The sequence below is a fragment of the Acinonyx jubatus genome, chromosome B2 (assembly GCF_027475565.1).
Source record: "Acinonyx jubatus isolate Ajub_Pintada_27869175 chromosome B2, VMU_Ajub_asm_v1.0, whole genome shotgun sequence".
NCBI classification, from domain to species: Eukaryota; Metazoa; Chordata; class Mammalia; order Carnivora; family Felidae; genus Acinonyx; species Acinonyx jubatus.
The window spans coordinates 7,951,823-7,973,606 of record NC_069385.1 but is presented as its reverse complement, the minus strand read 5'-3'; the positions used below and the strand labels follow the sequence as shown (position 1 = coordinate 7,973,606).

The 21,784-nt window shown below is 46.2% G+C and overlaps 1 protein-coding gene across 2 annotated transcripts in view; it reads right to left on the bottom strand.

Moving 5' to 3' along the window:
• Positions 1 to 9,319, bottom strand: part of SLC22A2 (solute carrier family 22 member 2) — a 31,738-nt gene extending 22,419 nt beyond the window's left edge. The window contains exons 1-3 of one of the 2 annotated variants that reach the window (XM_053222017.1): positions 8,435 to 9,319; positions 6,488 to 6,591; positions 967 to 1,121 (exon numbers count right to left, since the gene is read on the bottom strand). In XM_053222017.1, coding sequence (XP_053077992.1) covers positions 967 to 1,121; positions 6,488 to 6,591; positions 8,435 to 8,845 — 670 coding nt within the window. In that variant the 5' untranslated portion in view covers positions 8,846 to 9,319. The remainder of the gene's footprint in view (positions 1 to 966; positions 1,122 to 6,487; positions 6,592 to 8,434) is intronic. The other variant, XM_027056507.2, reaches the window with a different exon arrangement.
• Positions 9,320 to 21,784: the final 12,465 nt, after the last annotated feature.

The window sequence follows — 21,784 nt, the reverse complement described above, 5'->3', positions numbered from 1 at the left end:
AGAAGAGATTAATGGGCAGAAGGCTGAAATTTAAATTTATACAATGAAATTACGCATATTTCTACATATCATGTGTTCTAAAAACCAATTACTGGTTGAATAACTGTACATTAATTAATTCCTTTGTTGCCTGGGAATACGTTAGGGAGGTGCCTACCAAGACAGTAGCCTTCTGCATCTCACAGAGTTCCCCAAATTGACTTTACCAGGTGCAATTTTAAGCACACATATTCCAGCTCTTCATATTCTAGTTCTCATGGGTAATGAGAGTTTTATGATGGTGATGGTTTGGATTTCAAAGCGCCCATTTCCCTTTGTATGGATGCTCTTTGAATGTAGCCAGGGGCAAGTAATCCCCCAGATCTAATTATGGTGCTAATTTTTCTCACTATGGCTTTAAAGGCGCTATGCTATTTATTGGGATTCAAGTATTCTCCCGGACTCCGTGGAGTTTAAGCATAACTGGCTACCAGTGTGTGGGATGAAATGATATTCCTGGTCAGACAAATGGCTGTCGAATCTAGATTGCCTACGGGGCTTATATTCTCCGTTTTCTTGTATATAAATTGAGGAGAACAGTGGTTTGCAAGAATCCATTTATGCAAAGCAGTGAAGTCCCTCATAAAGCTGACGTATGTCTCACCGTTGAATTTTCTTTATGTATAGACCTGGAGGGCTAGATTTTTCTCTGTATGTAACACCCCCGGGTATAGAAAGTTTTTTCCTAAAAAGTTATATTAGAATCTGGATGGTATGTTTACCCTCATTTCTGCCTTCATTGTTTTCTTTATAGAAAGAATGTAGACTGAGTTGCTGAAAAGATTTTAGAAATACTTTTGATAGAGAAAAAAAAAATCTCTCAACATTTTCTTGAAGCTGGGTCCGTTTTGGGGCCCAGCCCTTCCCTTCTCCTATGGATTTTGGCACAATGTCACTTAATTCTCCAAGCAGCAGCCACATTCTTACTCAGGATGTAGCCTATAAGCCAGCCTGCCTTGCTGACCAGCCCCTGGATCAAACGGAAAATTAACACCCAGGTATAGTTTGGGGAAATGGCCAGCAGGAGTCCTGATGCAGCATTTATGAGGATCGTAACCAGTAGGCAGAGCTTACGGCCAAACCTGCAAGGAGAGAAAATAGAATTAGATTAGATTCATGAAGGCTGTAGAAAATGCACAGAAGTTATGGAAGTCTCAAGAGGAGGTTGGCTCTGAATTAGGCAAACTCAGGAGACGTGGATTGATGCCCACCTAGGGAGGATCCCTGACTTTAGGTCAGTTCACTTTAGTACTTTTCCCCAGGGCACTCTGTGAAAATTCTATGCCTCATTCACCCCAGGGCCCCAGAACCTTCTCAGTCTCACACTGTGGAGGGTCTTCAGGCAGGGGGTGACTCTTCCAGGCCACCCAGGGGCCCATCTGGGTCTTCCATTATCCTATAAGCTGGAGCCTCTGCACCAACAGTCTCCACCAACTGCCCACCCCAGAGAGTTTTTCTTTCGGAAAAACAAAAATTTCAATACTGCCTTTGGACTTTGTGGTATTTGCATGTCTCCCTGGAAATGGTCTCTGGTGTCAGCTGCGGGGGCGGAGGGCCTTTGTCATGGAGTACCCCAGGTTAGCTTCTTCACATTCTATCTGAGAGACTTGGGTTTTCATCAGCTTAGGGACCTGGAGAGGGTCCCAGGACACAGAGGAGGGGAAAACTTTGAAACCTGGTTGAATCTTGGCCTTACCAATTACTCCGATGTCTGTGTTAGTCAACCTTTCTGTTTCCTCAGCTGGAAAAGACCTGTCCTACCCAGTCGACAAGAGGGTTAAGTGAGATATTACACGGAAAGAGCTAGAGACACTGGCTTCCTTTCCCCCCATGTCTTTCCTTCTGTGTGTCAAGCAGGCTGTCTGAGAGTTGACCTGGGGCAGAGCACTGTAATTCATGTTGTCATCGCGTCCGCCTTGTTTTGTTCTAAGAATCATCCTAGTTGGCTGTTAATGGGTATTTTAAAGATTCTTCATAGAAGGCAATGTTTTAGTCAGTCTTTGCTTATCCACTGCAAACTCAAGTCACGGACTGTTTTATGTCATTCCTTTGCACATTTGATGGTGGCTGAATATTTTTTAATAGTTACTCTGCTCCTAGGCTACTACGTCCTAGCGACCATTTCAATACCAGCTGACCATTTGAAAATAATCCACGACATCCTTAACAATTATCGGGGAATGTTAATGTTTTAAATCGGAAATTGAAAGATCAAGCATTCTCATGAGTAATAAATGTAAACCGCTGAACTTCTTTCTTTTTTTTTTTATGGCTACTTATTTATTTTGAGAGTGACAGAGCACGATCATGCATGAGCTGGGGATGGGCAGAGAGGGAGAGAGGGTGAGAGAAAATCCCAAGCAGGCTCCATGCTGCCAGCGCAGAGCCCGACGTGGGGCTCAGTGTCACAAACAGTGAGATCATGACCTGAGCTGAAATCAAGAGTTGGACGCTTAACCGAATGAGCCACCCAGGTGCCCCTAAACTGCTAAACTTCTTAAGACACTGTTTGGACCATTGATTTCTTAATTCTCAGCCAATGGTTCCCCACTGTAAATATCTGCCTCTTTGGCCTTTTATTCAAAGTCTTCCAAAATCCCATCTTGACAAAATGTTTTAGCCTTTCATCTCCCGTGTTCTCCTACCCACACCCCTTCCTTTACCCTGAAAGAGTCTTTAAACATTTGTTCAGGTGATAGCTCTTTAGCTTCCAAAGTTGACCTGGGCCTCCCATACTAGTCACGCTCCTGTAGATGGACAAAATCCTGTGGCTGATAAGAGGGAATATTTACCATTGGAAACTGAGAGCATGAAAACCTTCAGAAAATCAAATCTGTGATGCAGAAAAACTTCAGCGGGGGACACGTGCCAAATAAAGTCACGACGCCATTTCAAAACTATGGCATGGTTGGGAGAAGTTTTGGAGATCTGGGATAGTGGTTTGGGACTTTTTCTGCCTGCAACACAACCACGTAAGTGGTTAAATGAAAAACAAAGAGCTGAAACAGGAGAGGGGGGTGGATTCCAGTATTTTTGGCTTCATACGTATTTGACTACTTGTCACTCAGAATGTGGGCAGGGTCATCCGCATCGTGTAGGAGGGGTTAGAAATGCAGGCTCGGGGCTCACTCTAGGCCTGCTGGATCCGAATCAGAGTTTTAACAAGATTCCCAGCTGGTTTACATGCACATTAATGTCTGGGGGGCACTGCTTTCATTTCACCGAGCCTCAGGTTCCTCATCTGCAAACTGGGAATAACAAAATCATGTTTAAAAGGCTGTGATGAGTCTAAATGATCTATAACACATCAGTGTGCCCAGTACAGTGCCTGGCACATGGTTGGTAGCGGAGAACTTGTTTTGGAAGATTTCACATAGCTGGGTAAGTTTGACTATGATCCGTTGAGACTCCGATTCTGCTCTGATCTAGTTCCATCACGAAATATAGAGGAATGGGGGCTGGCTCTTGTTAGCTGGTCATTAGGATCTCAGAAAATTTGCAAGCTAATTGTTAAACACAGCCACTGTTAGAAATTAAATCCTACACTTAAAAATAAGGAAATTAGATTAAAAACAAGTGTAATAAATATGCAAAACATTGCTTCCTAATTACTCTACCGTGTTCGGCCATTATCTATGCTCATGAGATTATTTACCTCTGTCTGCTGTATCCGTACAGTGGAAATACCATACAATGGTGCCTATTTCTGGCCAACCCTGTGTCCAGTGACCTCACTTTGGTAGCTTGAAATGGACCACTGTGGGAGTACTTACACCAGGGAAATCAGCAAATTCTACACACCAGGCCTTTATCCCTCAGAAAGCCAGTCATTAAACATTTACAGGCATGCCACTAAATACAGAACTTACAACTACCCATCAGTAGAGTAAAAAATCTGGAATTGGTGAGAGATTACCCTTTTTTTTTTTTTTTTGCATCAGGTGATACTAAAAAATGTTCTTTAGGAGGTTTGAATGATGACATAAGTTAGACATATTATTAAGGGCTTGTTTTCAAATTCTCTAACACATGCCCTTCCTTCAGCCCTCCCTTCCATCAGCAAAGCTGACTTTCAGAAAGTTGACATGGTGTAAAACTCAGTATTCTTATGTGCAACCTTTTCATAATATCCTCCTGGTTTTCTTCTAAAAGATACCCTAATCAGCTGTTGGTTCATATCTTTAAAAAGCATCACAGAAGGCAATCGATTTTAGTAATGCTAGTTTAATCCGTAGCACGAAATGATTTTCCGTGAGATTTTGTACCATTGTATAGAATCTGAATATTGTTCGGAAAAAAGCATTAATTATGCAAAAGATAACTTGCTTTTTCTTTTTAATCCAATGGCTGTTGTGCTATTGCAGACTCTCACACGCATATGCAAGTAGAACAGAAGAAGGGGCAATAAACAACAGAAATTCAGACAATTTAAGAAACATAAATGGGGGCGCCCAGCGGCTTAGTCGATTGGGTGTCTGGCTCTTGATTTCAGCTCAGGTCATGATCTCAGGGTCATGAGACTGAGCCCCGCGTCGTTGGGTTCTTCACTGAGCATGGAGCCTACTTCAGATCCTCTCCCTCTCTCTCCCTCTTGCCCTCCCCAGCTTGTACTCTCTCTCTCTCTCTCTCTCTTTCAAGAAAAAAAAAGAAAAGAAATGGAGATTTGTATATAGCTTTTTGGGGAAGAATAGTGAGTAATCAACTTTACATAGAAGATTTCAACAATAGGAGCAAAATAATGAGATGAGGTCATCCAAGAAGGTGGATAATTGACTCCGGGTTATAAATCAGGAATGCACTGTCAGTGGGGAATTATAACCTGTCTCCTTCTCTGTGAGTGGGGTGAGAATAATTAACTCATTTATTTAACCAGCCGAGACGTTCAGTCACCTATTTGCTCACTTCCATCCCGGCAGCTGAGTGTTAGTATCCCCACCTTATGGGAAGGAGGGAGTGGAGAAGGGGCAAGGAGGCAGGGGGGCGGACAGCCACACACTCTAGACCGTCCCTTGCCTGCAGCTCTCTTGACTTAAGGGCTCATCTCCAAACCATCGACCTATTGGTTGTGGGGCAATGAAAATAAAAGCAAATGACCTTCCTTTTTACCTCACAAGCCTCCCACACAAAGTTCCAGGAAGAACCTTTGAAGGAGGGCGGAGCAGACAGTTACTGAAGTGGAGCGATGGATGGACTGCCCTGTGGCTCAGCGGCCTCGACTGCCATCCCCTCTCCCTCCCGCTGCCACAGTGGGCCCGGGCTGTGAACACGCAGATGCCCCTGGGAGGGGATGGATTAACTTTTGTTACCAATCTTTAACTCATTTGCAAGTTTCCATCCAGCCTGACCATATAGCATCATCAAAGAAAATATTCTGTTTACATTTAATATAATACAGATTTGGGTTTATCTCTACCACAGATCTAGTTGGGGAAAGCAATGAGCATAAAGCGTGTTTACCTAGATTATATGTATTTATTATATAGTTACACAGCACTAGCTCTGGTTATTCACGAGAATGATACTGTTCAAACACTGGAGCACAGTGCCTGGCACATGGAGAACACCCAATAAACAGTTGGTATTTCGAGTGCTCAAGTATCAAGTATAAAGCAAATTTTTCTGTTCCTTTCTCTTTTGAGGACTCCGAAAAATATCTAATTGGCCATCAACCGAGTAAAAATGCATGTTAAAAGGCACTTTCAGCACAGTAAATCTGGGAGTGCAAAGTGATGGACATACAAAAGATACAGGCAGAGCTGGATTAGTACGACTCACTGAAAACTAGCTCCCTGAACCGGACCTCCTCAGAGGACCATCTGCTGTATGCTCCACACAAAGAGGTCTTTCCTCGTCTCTCTCTGGGAACACTGACATTGTGATAGTGGATATTTACCTCTGTCAGGGTAGAAGGCCCCTGTGTTCCTTTTACCAGATTATAACCTAGGTTCCGTACCTACAATTACATCTGTCCCCAGGATCCCTATCAGGAATGCTGTGACCCAATGGGCTAGGCAAGGACAGCTGCAGGGCAGGTCTACACTGGCTTTGGGTCTATGAGAGGCAGGCAGAGGAGGGAGAGCTTAGGAGCCCTGATGGTTCATGAATGGGGACCTAGTGATGAGGCCAATGAACTGGGAATCACAAAAGGGATCAAATCATTTATTACTCTCCCTTCTAACCCTAGGCTTCTGGATAGTCCACGCAGAAAAACTGCTGCCCAATATAGAACATTCCTCTGTGACCCCAGGGACTTAGAAAACAGACACATCGGCCATGGTTATCAAAGCAGTGGAAGACATCTCAAATTGTCAAGACGGCTGCCATGAGGCCAGGAACTGTGGTCTTTGTGCTTTGGGAAAGGATGCTATTCAAGCAGGGGCAGGTGAATCCAAGTGTTTTCCGGACCTGCGGGACTATTTAAATTCCACCACATTTGTGTGACACCCACCTGTCTGCTATGTAGCCGATACCCACAGAACCGATAAAAAATCCTACATTCACAGCCGACTGAAACAGGTCCAGCATCCAGGAACTGGCACACACTAGGTTAAACTGCCGAGGGGCGAGAGGTTTCCCGGGTCAGGAGAGAAAACAAAATCCTGTTAGACACAGCTCAGCCCAGGGAACTCCTCGAATATTCCTTGCCTTCAGCTGATGTGGATGAATGGCAATAAACCAACTGTTTTTTTTTTTTTGCTTATGTGAATTTTCCTTATACAACCAAGAGATTTGTCCCACGATCTATTTAGCCTTCCACCTAGAAGCATGTCATTAAGCCAAAATCCGTTGTTGGCGAAACCAGCTGAAATCAGGTAAGTACTCCATGTTGCTCCATTTTGCCTTTCTAATGTTGATACGGAAAAGCAAATGGGTGTGTAAGCTGGATGCCAACGCTGGCCCGAGGGAGCTGGGATATTCAGCATCTCTTTGCTGTCTCTTTAACAGTAGGGGAATCGGGGTCGGGGGGTGTCTGAGTCAGTTAAGCTTCCGACTCTTGATTTCAGCTCAGGTCATGATCTCACAGCTCGTGAGATCGAGCCCCGCATCGGGCTCCTTCTGACAGTATGGAGCCTGCTTGGGATTCTCTCTCCCCTGCCCCTGCTCATGCTCTCTCCCTCTCTCTCACAAAAATAGATAAATACACATTTAAAAAAATAGTAAGGGAATCTGGAATGTTTTCACAGCCTGCTACATTCGCTCTCATTTGGAACGAGAGGCAATGTTGAAGGAACAGGTGGAAATTTGGTTTCTAGAGTGAACTGTTAACTCTGTGGCCTTGGGCAAAATTTTTCTCTGTTCTGGGCCTCAGTTTTCTCATCTCTTGTATGAAGGGATGAGATTAGCAACATTGTAAAGCCTCTTGAAATTGTATGATGTTATATCTGTGATCTCTCTCTACAGTTTCATGTAAGCATCGGACCATTTAAGAAAAGCTCCTGTACCGGGGAGCCTGGGTGCCTCAGTCGGTTGGGCCTCTGACTTCAGCTCAGGTCATGATCTCTTGGTCTGTGAGTTCAAGCCCCGCGTCGGGCTCTGTGCGGACAGCGCAGAGCCTGGAGCCTGCTTTGGATTCTGTGTCTCCCTCTCTCTGCCCCTCCCCTGCGCACGCCTCTGTCTCTGTCTCTCTGTCTCTCTCTCTCTCTCTCCCAAAAGCAAATAAACATTAAAGAAAATTTTTTTAATAAAAAAAAAAAAGAGAAAAGCTCCAGTACCTAAATGTCTGTTTATACAGAATGTCTTCACGTTACCCAAGCAGTCATTTTAAATTAAGCCAGGCAGCTGGCTTTCTCTGTATTTTCAGAATAAATGCACCCTCCCATTTTGGTTTGCCTCCAATAAAAGCAGGTCCCCATTTTTTTTTGTTTTCTCTGTATTTATTAAAAGGAGGCTCCACAATTAGCTATTAATGTTGACTGTAGTTTTTAATAAAACAATAGCGCCATAGCAGAAACGTCAACCCCAGATGGTTTGTATGCAAACATTTTGAGCAAATCCAAGAGAAAAAAGCAGCTATCAAGAGAAAGATGCATCGTATCATGGTAAGGCACCGTTCAGGCGAGTTCCATGAACTTTCAGGCTCCAGAAAAAAGAGGCTTAAAAATGTTCCTTTTCCTGGAATTATGTCTAAGAATTCGGCTATGCTTTTCCTTGTTTCTTACCCCTGAAACTTACATAAACTGGAATCATTATTGCCAGAATCTGAAGCTTTAACTAATTCACTCATCCTCCAGACAAATAAGAGGCTCCATGTTCTTGTCGGAAATGAGGATTTTACAAGATCCTTTGAGCCCCCAAATCACGTCCAGACAGCGTAAGAACCAGGCCTCACTGGCTTCTCCCTTAAGAAAAGCCAGTGTATTGGCTCTCGCCTGCCCTGAGTCCTGCTCTCACTCACCTCGGTCACGATGGACGAGCCGGGCGTTTCGTACACCCAGCCGTGCCGACAGGGGCCCAGCGGCAGGTGGCTCCTGTTGGCCGCCAGGCCGGCCAGGGGGTCCGCGCAGCTGAGGGCGCTCTGGTTCCAGTCCACCTCGTAGCGGCGGCACTGGTGAGGGGACGCCTCGCCCGCGGCCCCCGGGCCCGGCGCTGTGTAGTTCAGCTCCTCTGCCAGGCTCCAGCCGCATCTCCGGCTCAGCTCGGCCACCCCGGGGCTCAGGCAGCGGTGATCCGGGGTGAAGGCCAGGAAGACGATGCCCACGTAGATGGGGGTGAACGCGGCCGAGAGCAGAGCTAAGAGAAAGAACGTCTGCTTCTGGAAGAAGTTAAATTCCCCTATGTGCTCTAGGATGTCATCCACAGTTGGCATTATTATCGGAGGCAGGAGTCCTGATGCTCTTCCCCGGGCTGGTGCGAGTGGCCCCGAGTGAGGCCGTGGCCGGCTCAGTTCAGCTCTTATCCAAAAGTCAGAGGGTTGGGGGGAGTTTACTTTAAAATGAGACCAACCTTTGATCCAGACTTTTACTTGGTCAGGCTAATTTCCAACTGTGCCCTCCTCCAGCAGACATGTGTCCTGCTGCTCTCCCGAGGTGCCCTGAGCAAGAAACAGGGCCAGATGTTGTGTGTGTGGTAAGATCACTCCCCAAGAGCTTGCCTTACCTCACCCCAACCCCACAAACAAGCCCTCCTCTGTATCACCCAGGGAGAAATCGGAGAGCGTTCACGTATCACGGGCCTGTTAATCTTTCCCCGGTAGGCTGAGCGTCCAGGAAATTAATATATTCGTATCTCACCCACGCAGCCAACCTCCTCTCTAAGGTGCTACAGAGAACGCACACGCATTTGGCTTTGCTCGCCAGTGGGATGTGAATCATGGTATTGGGTCAGAGTTCTTGTCTGGATTCAGAGGGGTTTGCAGTTTCTACCACCGGCCTCAGTCTACAAACAACAGCGAGCGCACTGGGGATACACGCTTGTTTTGATTCCCCCTCCCCCCCCCGATTTTATAATTCTGCTTTTCAAAGAATGCCAACCTGGCATTCTTGTGTTTCAACCCTGAAGTGTCCTTCCCTTGACCCGTTTGTGGGGAAAGAATAAAATGTTCACCACACATACAGGTCACGTGTAAATGCAGGCAGGCAGGAATGTTTTTATTTTTCTTCTTTCGTCCGAGAGATTTCTGCCGGCGGTCAAGGATGCCTCTTTAGGTTGGTGTTGGGCGCATCCAAACACCAGACAAACAGTCAGTCCATCTTTCCTGGTGTGCAAAAGGATCCTTCCTACAGCGGGAAGCTGCCCCATGGAGAAGGTGGCCTGTTGATATATCTGCATATGAAAACACCAGAAATTTAATCTCGCTTTCTTTCTTCCTTTTCTTCTGTTGACTAGTCAGTGGGTATGATAATGGTCCTAAAAGTAGTGGCTCATGAGGATCCTCCTCTCTCCTGCAGTTTTGAGCTTCTTGTTTTCTTGAAAAAGCAAGAAGCAGGTGCCTGTTGGGACCCTATCAGCCTCTGCTGCACCTGTGTTGGCTCACAGGGGTGCTCTGCTTGGTGCAGGGGTGCATCAGGCCGGGCGGGTCCCTACCGCTGTCCTCCTCAGTTTGCCATTGGCCGCGTGAGTGGGTTCAGACCCTGCGGGACCAAGAGTTTGGGGGAGAATTTCTGGCACTAAAGTTATAATGACAAAGCCCATCGCAATTATCCCCACTGACTAGTCAATAGAAAACAAAACAAAACAAAACAACCCAACGAGAAATGGATTACATTTGTGGTTGCATCGTGACTATCCGAGGCCAGAGGTAGGCGGTGGCGAATGGGGATCTCACCTCCTGGAAAGCTGTGGCTCATTCTGCAGCCACCGTGGGTGCTGGGAAGCATTTATGAGAGACGAGGCTGTGGGCCCACGAATCTGAGACACATTCCAGTTCATGCCTCAGGAGCTCCTGAGGTGGAGAGAGTTTTCAAATACAAATGAAAAGTCGTTCATAAAATCAAGGTCAAATAAGTAATGCCAACCAGCAAAAAGATGAGATAGTGTCGAACAGGAAAAATATACTTTCAACTTTTGCTTCCAGGAAATATGGAGTAGATGTACTTTACTTTTTTCTTCCCACTCAGTACAACTAAGGCCCCTGGATACTGTTTATAAAACAATTCTAAGAGACCGAACAGTGGAAATAAAGTCAGACTGGCTTGGGACATCCGGGCCCAGAGACATGGTGGGTGAGTTTTCTTCCGGGTTTTCTTTGCACTTCACGTAAGTCAGACTGGGTGCTGGAGAAGCCCGCCAGCCAAAATACCAATAGAGGCAGGCACCCTGAGCCCCAGCAAAAGCCTGCTCTCTCTAGATTCCCAGGAACAAGTCAAAACTTTTTTTTTATGAGCCCTGTGGACATCTCGTTCCTCTTTCATGTGTTTTGGTCGGTATCTTACTGACTTCAAATCATTTTTGTCTCTCCAAATGGTCTTGGAAGAATGTCCGAACGCCACGTGATGTAGCCTTCCTTTCAGAGTTGCTGTCTGCAATTCTGCAGGGTGATTTAGTCATCTGAACAAGTGTGCTGAGCACCTTGGACATTATTCCCTAGTTGGGAACAACTGGCAGGGACCAGCTGTCACCTAGACCAGCCTCGGACAAATGTGTAGATCCCTCAACAAGATCCTCAACCTCGGAGGCCGCCAGCTTCACTGCCTGAAATTTCTAGTTACAGAAAAGTGCCATCTTAGTAATTCTGGTGACTGTCCCTGTCCAACCTCTACCTACTGGACCTCGTTCTCCTCTCCGGATGACCAGAATGAGGACTTCTTCCTCTTTGAGGGGACACTCGTCACACGGTAGAGACCTGCACCACTGCTGAGGCCGACGTGAAGAGACTCAGGTGGTCTGTGGTTTCTCCTCAGAGTCAAACATGGCCAGCTGTGGTTTTGGTCTCAGCACCGCGCCCTCCCCCTCCAGCCTCTTCTCCCAGGTGCCGATGACAGAAACCGGAGGTGGACTTACAGGGCGCCGCAGCCTGGGACCGAGAGCGTGGCACAGAGTGGAGGAAGGAATGGAAGGGACGTGGTCTGCACGGGATCTGCTCCAGGTAGCCCTCGAGGGGCTGTGTTCGTGCGACTTCTCTCCTGTCATCTGAACAACACCCCTGTGTGGTGGATGTGAATGCTTCTTTTTCACAGACGGGGATGCCGAGGATCAGAGCAGTTTAGGGACTTCCTCAGGGTCAGCTAGCCAGTAAGGATGGGTCAGAACCGGAGGTGAGGGTGTCCCTCGCTTCCCCTGCCTCCCGTCATTCACCAGAAATGCTGTGAGAGTGGGCTCCTTAAAAAGTGACCGAGGTCGTGAATCTTGACTCCAGTCCCAAGAACCCAGAGGTGGTCCTGACTGCCACTTACTAGGACACCAGATCTTCATACCGGGAACAAGAGGGCACCAGGTGAGAAGCAAGATGAGTGTTGTTTGCCAAGGAGAAATGATGTTGAAATGCACCATGAATTACTTAAACAATCAGATAAGGAGAAGGTAAGACCTCAGATCACTTACAGCAACTGGTTGCCTGTCGTCCACACTTTCCCATGGGCTAGGAGCACAGGCACAAAGCCCACAGCACGGCTGCCGTAACACCCACCCTTGGCAGGTGACAGACCAGACTCCACAGCAAAGCCACAGGCAGCCGAGACACTGGACGAGAGAAACCACAGAGGGAGATGCGGGACCCAAGATAGAGCGAACTCAGAATTTACAATTTGAATCTGGTCTCTTGTGCACTTATCACTTCCCGTGGTGTTGGGGGGTTGCTTATATACTCACAAGTATGATAAGGGGCTAATCCGATCCTATGGTGAATGATCATTTAATCCACATAATCTGATGATTATTATAATTAATATCGGCACTATTTCTCAATCTGTTATCAGGTTCTTTTGCAATGTAAATAATTATTGTCCCCAGGCTGCTAACTTCTGGAGGCACGGAGGAAGGCTGGTTGTGTCTACACTAACTTTCCCAGCTCTCCCCACGGGAGGACAGGGACTGGTTCACGTGGGCGGTTAGACTCCTACTCGGCAACAAGCCAGGCATTGGGTCCTTGAAGGACGACAGGGCAGAGCCAGGTGACCCATCAGCAAGGGAGAGGAGGGTCTCTGGTCTTGTGTCGTGCAGGATGGCTTTAACACTAGATGTCTGACACAGTGAAAAAGCAAGATGTGGCCCTGGGTCAGTGCTGCCCCTACGGGTAAGTTGAAGTCCACTCGAGACAAGGATGACTGAAGACAGATTATCTCACGGTGATGCATGTTTTGTTTCCTCTCTGTGACTCACAGGGATAACGGCGGGAGGCCAGGTGGGGCCAGGAGGGGCGGGGCCACATAGACCGTGGTCCGGCTTTGCCTCAGGGCATCTGTGTCACCTGGGAAGGCTCCTAACTCGTGAACTGACTACTGTACCCAAGTCGGAGAGCTGATGTGCAGGAACACACGGGACTACCCTGGGTGGTTCACACTGGTCCATGGTGATTCACGAGACCTTCCTCACTCCGTCCCTCGCTTCTCCCTGTTCCCCTCCTCCTTGTCCCCCCACCTTATCTTGCACTTGCCGGGGTCTTCTGCAATTCCCTGCTGCCCATGTGCATCACTGCCAGCTGGTTAGGCATCGGGTCCTGTGGCCAGCCATGGTGGCAAGAGATCCGCTTGACCCAGAACATCGGATGGAAAGGACCTCAGGCGACATCAGAATAGCACCGCGCTTAAATTCCCCGCAGACATCTGTCCCAGATAGTCACACACAAATGCTTCCTAGGTCAGGTGAGCACAGTCCGTTGTTGGATGTCACAGATTGCTGGAAAGATCTTCCGCCTATTGTATCAGAACTTGTCTTCCAAAATCTCCCACACACTTGGACGTTGTTCTCCTTTTTTGGGGTCAGGTAGGTTAAGTTAAAACTTTCCTACACAGAACTTTAGATGTTGGAAGATGACTTTCTTTGTCCTTGGCCTCTTTTCAGGAGTAGACCCTCCCATTCTGCCGGGACAGGCGTTCAGTTGTCCCCATCCCCGGGGACAGCCCTGACGTGCAAGATGGCTTCTTTCTTCCCTTAACGGGCTGCATCCAGGACCCCACACAGCGCGCGGGTGGGGTGGTATGTGTGTGCCACACAGCCAGCTGGTTGCTTTCCAAGCACGGTTGGGGCCACGGCAGAGGAGGCCACTGCTTAATCAGCCCACTGTATTTACCTTCCTGCTGAGGCTGGAGGCCCAAGGGCTCGTGGCAGCTCCCTTGGAGCTCCCTTCAATAACGCCATCTTTCCCTTTGTTTACTGGTTCTCTTTTCCCTACGAAAGGATGGCTCTGTGCTTATTCCTTTTAAGCATGGAAGTCAGAGTCAGATGGGTGTGAGATCAGGAGGTCTTTGCCAGGAGGGGGAGGCTTGAGCATCACGTTGCTGGTTCTAAGTCCCCTCCCTCCGGTAGCACCTTCTCTCTCCCATAATGTGTCTGCCTCCACACCCAGGCTGGTAGCTGTTGGCCTGGCCTCTGCACTTTAAAATACAAGACACCCCAGGGGGCCTGGGTGGCTCAGTCGGTTAAGAGTCCGACTCTTCATTTCAGTTCAGGTCATGATCTCATGGTTCATGAGTTCAAGCCCCAGGTCGGGCTCTGGACAGTGCAGAGCCTGCTTGGGATTCTCTCCCTCCCCTCTCTCTCTGCCCCTAGTCTACTTGCTCTCTCTCTCTCAAAGTAAATAAACTTAAAAAAATAAAAATAACATACCATTTTATTTCTTATGTAAAATTAACTGCAGAGTATTGGGGCTTCAGTATCCAGAGCTCCTCGATTTAGCAGCTCAGCATGTCCAGTTCTGTTGGCCAAAGCAAACACCTGATTGATATCCAAACACCATTTAAACTGTCGTGGGTGGTTAACCTCTCCAAGAGCCAGGAAAGAGTGAACTTGGTTGGACTGCTTTCTTCGGAGAGATAGTGAATCCAGGTGGCATAGAAGGAACACCCTTTAAGTGTTACCTGGAGAACTATTGGAGACTGAGAAGAGAAGAATCATTGAGATTTTAATTTCTATGGGGCGCTTGGGTGGCTCAGTTGTGAAGCGTCTGACTTCGCCTCAGGTTTGTGAGTTCGAGCCCCGCGTTGGGCTCTGTGCTGACAGCTGGGAGCCTGGAGCCTGCTTCTGATTCTGTGTCTCCCTCTCTCTGCCCCTCCCTCTCTCTCTCTCTTTCAAAAATGAATAAACGTTAAGAAAAATTTTTTAAAGATTTTCATTTCCATAATTCTCAGCTTTTATTATTTTTTAAAATTTAGGATTAGTGACCAGTTTCTTCCTTGACCAAGTTATTGTTGCTTAAAACCAGTTATCCAAAGCACAGAGGATAACAGTGTTTACAACCTCTCATCTGCTTATGATGTGGCGCAGATGCACGAGGAAGGAGGGAAGGAGGGAAGGACAGAAAGAGGGAAGGAGGGAAGGAAGGACAGAAGGAGGGAAGGAAGGAAGGAGGGAGGGAAGGAAGGAGAAAAGGAGGGAGGGAAGGAAGGAGGAAAGGAGAGAGGAAAAGAGGGAGGGAAGGAGGGAGGAGACGACTGACAACTGGTACACGTCTTTTCTGCTTCTTTGTCCTTTCTTGCTTCCTCTGCCTGCAGCATCCTGATGCTCTTGCCTCCACCGTGGACCATGAAATTGAAGGTGAGGATGCCTGACCCCAAACCAAAGGGGACAAATTCCATGGTGGCTTTGTGGCATAGAGCCTCCCTGCAGGTAGTATGATGATTTCTTTTGGCTTTTTCATGAGAAAGTAACAAATGTCTATTTAAATCATTGTTAGTTTGGATCTGTGTTACCTTGCAGTGGAACCTAATATTTTTAAAAAAAACATTTATTTATTTTGAGAGAGAGAGGGGGGGACAGCACACGAGCAGGGGAGGGAGAGAGAGAGGAAGAGAAAGAATCCCAAGCAAGTTCCATGCTGTAAACCCTGAGCTCAACACGGGGCTCTATCCCGCAAACCATGAGATCATGACCTGAGCCAAAATCAAGAGTCGAACGCCTAACTGACGAGCCACCCAGGTGCCCTAGGAACCTAATCTTAACAGAAACTCCTATCACTTAGAAATTCCAGATGACTTGGCTACTCCTTTATCATGTAAATACCAATTCAGCGGCCCACAGTACAAACGGCCAATTGAGAAAAAATTCTAAGCAGATATCAGAATAATTCATTATACAGTTGGGGCAATAAAATCAAATTCCACTGGATTTTGAAGTTATAGAAGTGATTTGCTGACCCCTAAATTAGAGATATAAAAGTCAGTGCCCAGCTTGGGGGCCAAAAGGAAACCAGTGATCATTGTGTGGTATAATGAAACATGTACTAGACTAGAAAAGAATCTGTACTTGGTCTTAGATGGGCTGTCTCACCCAGTTACTTTAAGCTAGTCAGTTAATGAGTCTCAATTTCCTCTTCCATAAATAGAAGAGAATGACCCAGATTCTCTAGGGTTCCTTTCACATGCCATAATTTAAGGACTTTGAGATTTGCTGGTGGTAAATCCAGTCTGTTATGTCATGCACAGATAGACTCATAAAACTTATTATGCTAGAGATCTATCATCACAGCATAAATAGATGTAAACATTTCCCTCTTTCTCTCAGACTTCCACTTTAGCATAGGCAGAGCCAAGTTGGTTCGTGCGAGGCGTATGGTTTCTGAATCAACGGCCACCCACGTCCTCTTGGTTTCCTTGGATTATCAGCCTGTCTAATTAAGAGAAAAATTATCCAGCATATCACTGATATAATCACTTCCTCTAGAAATTCTTCATTTTTTTTTAAAGAAAGACAAATTCAACTGGAAGTCTAGGAAAGACCTGTGGACTTCCTGCTGAAACGAGCGACCATGGGAAGTTACCGAAGTGTTGTGTTTGTATCTGAGATTCCCTCAAGATCAGCTCTCAGAGTTTTAGTTTCTTTGATTCGGGACCAGCGAGAACAGAGAGCCTAAGGTCATAGTTTTCATAGGATTGGAAGTTACTTAAGGGACCAGCAAGCTGTATTTCATTTACCCAGAGCAAGCAAAAAAGGAATACGATGTGAAGCGTATAACTGAGATTTAAAGTTTTTAAAAATTTTACCTCTTTTCTTCATATTAATGGGTGACATAATTCATCCTTTAGGGAAAAGAATGAATTTGTTCTAAAAGCTAAAATGAACAAGTGTGGAAATGAACAAAAACCACCCAAATGAGAAGAAGCAAATGCTGTTTATTTGGCGCTTGGTGGAACAAGGGAGTCAGGCACCATCACTTGTGTTTCGGCAGAGACTCAAAGGCAGGCAGGGTGGGAAGCTTCTCAGGGAAGAAAGGAATGGCTTTGGGTGCGCGGTGACGGAGGCTGTGGGCACGGGGCTGCTGGGGGCAGCCGACGAGGAGGGGGGCATCCATGGGATTGCTTAGGGGCACAGAGTTGGCTTTTCTTGGCTGCTTATAAATGGGAAACAGGGACAAAAATGAGGAAAAGCTGTCAATTATTAATCAGGTCCTGGCCATTTTAGTTTGATTGCTACAAGTGGTTATCTGGCTTTCCGGACTGATTGCTGCAGTCAGTCTGTTTGCGTGTTTACATCTTCTGTCTCTCACAAACTAGTCATTTGTTAGAATAAGCTTTAGCTGCTCTGTGCAAAGAAACCAAACTGGCATTGGCTGGGGAGACAGAACAATGTGATGGGTTGTAGTCACAGAAAATGATATGTGATTTCATGTTTGGGAGTGTGATTCTCAGACCTCATCAGAAAAAATCACCAGGAAAAATACAGATCTCAGAGCGGAGCAACTTTCTTCTAGATTCTCCTAGACTCTAGGGCTCTGAGATTGTAATGGTGCAATCAACAATCCAGTTTTCCTATTTCATTGAAGAAAAACAGCTCTATCAAAGTGAGGGGAGAAGTCTGGTAGAGGTCCTTATTCTAGAAGATTCTCTAACCTTTTTTCCTTCAAATATTATTTCATTTTTCTCCCCTTCAAACATTATTTCGGTTCCATTCTCCCAACTGGAGTCTTTTCATAAGTAATTTGGAGTTTTTCATTCTTTCATTCATTTAAAAAAAACTTTTGGTCTATTTTTTCCATCTCCTTATTTCTCTGTATTAAAGTCTGCTTTGTTCTTCAAGATATTTTCAACTGATTAGTTTCCTCTTCTGCTGTATTTAGCCTACAGTTCAACTTGTGTACAGAATTTGATTTTAATGGCTGTTTGGTACATTTTCAATCTCTTTGTTGTTTTTAAGGTAATTCTGCATTCTTGTGTTACATATTCAATGATCCATATATTTACAAACTTTTAAAACCTACTCATTTGAAAATATTTTTCAGATTCCCTTATTTTTGTGTTTTTGGGAGTGAGTTATCTCCCATCTTTAGCTTTATTTTGGGAACTCAGTTTCAGCTGCTCATCACAAGTAGGGCTTAAGTCCCTGACTTCTGTTTTTCCTTAGGCAGTAATCTCCAGTGACAAGGGGTGGATGGCACCCCATGGGCTCAACTCATGTTGAAACTCAAGAGCCATTGCTCTGACTTAGAATTTCTTCTGCGGACTCAAGCCTCTAGGGATATCCTTCTCTTGCTTTTGAGCTTGACTTTCTATCTAACAATGCTTCTATCCAGCATTTCTCTGAGCAAGGAGCAGTGAGATCTGCTACGTCTGCCATATTGACCAGCGGCAACCGATACTTATGATGTGTCTGCTGTATATCTACTGTAGCTGGGTGCAGAGAATGAGAAATAAAGCATGGGCTTCTTCCTCAGGGCAAGTAGAGTCCAGAGAGCCAGACAGACCAATGAGACATTTATAATAAATACAAGAGGTCTAGTGGTGCAAGTGTCCTGACGTATACTAGGGTGGGGGACATCTGACTCAGGCTTAGGGGAAGGGTGCAGGTCAGCAAAGAAAACACGTATTCTTCTAAACAAAGTCTCCACTGGCAAAGATGAATGTGAAAGGGAATTTGGTGGGGAAAACACTTTTGGCTTCACTTTATTTTAGAATCTATGTGTGGGCCCAACACCCACAATCACACACGGAAGGTCTTGCCTCCCTAGATCCCACAGCCTAGATTTTCACAAGCTTCCTGTTTCTTTCAGCACCAAAGATGTTATTTGATGAATCATTTATTTGGCAGACATCGTCCCAACAACTATTAAGGTAACTTCCCCAAAGATTAATTTTACTGCTGGGATATAGATTATATCCTGGAAGACTTTGAATCATTGTCAGCAGTCATTGTAAATGTTTTTATTGGGAAGATATTCCCAATGACTAAGAAGCTTTATTCTGTTGTTGTTGTTGTTGTTAAACATTAAAAAAGTGCTTATTAAGCACTCATTTTTGGTAATATGTGAAATTTATTACTTACATTGAAGATAATAATTTGGGACAATTTAAAAATAAGGGATCTGGAATGGAAGAAATATATTGAACTATCTGCTGAACCACAGGATGTTTGCCCTGGATATTATGTTGTTGAAAATTCAGTCCACTCTAGTTGTTATCAGGGTTTCTTAATCTAGCAGCATCCCTGGTGTCTTACCCACTAGATGCTCTTAGCATCACCCTGACTGTAAGTCATGACAAAATGTTTCAGACAGTGCTGTATGTCTCCAGATGTCCCCAGAATCCCAATTCTTTTTTTTTAAATTTTTAATGTTTTATTATTTTTGAGAGAGAGAGACATGGAATCTGAAGTAGGCTCCAGGCTCTGAGCTGTCAGCACAGAGTCCGACGCAGGGCTCGAACCCACAAACCGTGAGATCATAACCTGAGCCAGAGTCGGATGCTTAGCCAACTGAGCCACCCAGGCACCCCGAATCCCAATTCTTTATTTTGAGATAAGAAATGGAGACCAAGAGAGGGTAAGTGATGAGCCTTAGATTATGCAGCTAGTTGGAAACAGACTGGGGGATAGCCACCCTGGTCTTCCTTTGCCTGTCTTCCAGCGGTTTCCACAGAAATCACAAGAGCTGTTGGCCAGTATTAGTTAATCAAGCATCCTGTTTGTATCAGAGCTCTGGTTCAGACCCTCAAAATAGCGTCACTTCTACTGAAAAACTCAGGCTTGGCGAGCCATTTGAGTTGTCTACAATTCACTAAAGAACCAAGATTTTTGTGAAATTTCAATGATGCTCATTGATATGATTCTACGTAACCAAGACGTTCCTTTCAAGGTCATGTTTTCTTTTTGAGAAAATATCTCTTCCCGCCTCCTTTACTTGTGAAAAAAACAAAGGCCTTGAGCCAGTCTCCGAGGCTTTCTGTATAATCTGATCGTTCTCTGGGGTACCGGTGCCTGGGTGACCAAGATGTTTGCCAAACAGCAAATAAATCCTTACACAGCCTTTGTCCGTTTGATGATTGGTTGTAATATATGCAAAGTTAGAGTTTGCTTCATGAAAACACCTAGTTTTATTGGAGGTCATTTCTTCTCGTCAGTACATTCAGATACCCAGGGGAAAAAGAAACCTAAATTCATATTTTGAAGCCCTATGGTCCTGTCATTCGCCTCTTACTACCATATTGACAAATCAGTAAAGGAGACAGCAAAGGGCGAATGAAAGCAGGCTCCAGAATGTTCTGCTTTATCCTTGGAGATTTGGATCTCTGTGAACCAGCCCTCCCTGGTGCGTGAGAAGCCCCCTCACTAATAGGTTGCTCAGGGTCACTCGGCAGGCCTAGCTTGGACTCTGACGCTGCAGGCCCGTTGGCATCGACTCTAGAGGCCGGCGGCTGGAAACGACCACCAGCGATATTCTAGCTCCACTCCAATCTATGTCAGTGTGCCAGTGACAAAATTCACAACTTTTCCTCGGCGCTGCTGGGGATCTGTCTGGCAGGGCACATCCTCGCCGACAGCCAGTGCCAATGGCCTCAGCAGCTGTTCCTTGCCCTTCGCTGAGATGGCCGGCAGCTCCGGGAGACAGCTCAGGAATGCCGCTGGCGTCATCAGGGGCTCAGCACCCTTACCTGCTTACGCTGCAATCTGCCAGCCGGTAAGAGGAACCGTGTCTCCAGACTGTGGGATGGACGCACCGCACCCGGCGATGAATTCCGCGCTGGCTTTGCGCAGAACCCGGGAACACTCGCAGTCCACCTGAAGTCTGGGGGTGGAAACAAAATCAGGCCGATGCTGCGTAGTCAGGACATCCATCTGGAGGCCCCACAGAGCCCTCACTCCTTTGCCCTGAATTACTACCTCTTCTGCGCTATTCCCAGAGTCGTGTTGTGTCTCAGTCTAGGTAGACAAGGCCTATCTCCTGGTCTCTTTTCGTGCACAGCACACGTCCGACGTGGCAGCGTGGGAGAGCAGGAAGATCACCAGTTGAGCCTAAATGTCTGGATTCCATTCACGCTCTGACAGTGTTTACGAGCTGGCGTAAAAAGCTCGGTTGCTGGGGGCCATGTTTCCTCTCAACTGGCTGCAGCTGTGGTTTCCCACTGCTTCGGAGAGTCGAGGGTGCTAGTTCACGGAGCTGTGCACGTCCCCCTGAGAATCTGGCCACAGGTAAAGTCACTGACTAGGCTTCTGAAAACGTGGTTAGCTCAGACACTCTGGTTCCTAAGGTTGTACTTTAGCTGCTTTCTTTGATGCCTGTTCGGGGTCACATCACAAATTTCATGAAGAGCCCACACTGTTGTTCCACAGAGCCTTTCTGTTTGAACACGATATACGTATACGTATGTATATGTGTGTGTATATTGGTAGTGTAGAAACGTGAAAAATACGTTGTCACAACAACTTCATTGTGAACCAAGATGTAGAACACGCAAACGTCTGTGGCACAATGATGTATTTTCCGGGCACTCATGAGCAGGACCCCTTCCCTGATTTCTGGGAAGGCACGGTGAGGACAATGAGGCCCGACTGGTGACCTCTTTGAGACTCTGGAATTCTCCCTGCACGTCCATTGTGATGACGTGTCTTGGCTTGAACAGCACCTTATCAGATATCACTGAGGTCACTTAAAAATATTTGGAATCGGGCAGCCGGTCTCTGCCGCAGGAGAGAGGACAGCAGAGATCCAGAGACGTGCTGTGCGATGGCAATTTTTCCAAGGACTGAAGTGTTCTGTGCGTGTACCGTTCAGTCTGACAGCAAGTGGCCACGGGTAGCTCTTGAGCTTTGGGATGTGGCAAATGCAAGCGAGGTACCACACTTTAAATCTTACTTAAGTTTAGTTAATTTATATTTAAAGTTACACAGACATGCGTGGTTAGCTACGAGCGTATTGGACATCAGTTTCAAGAACCTCTCCCGT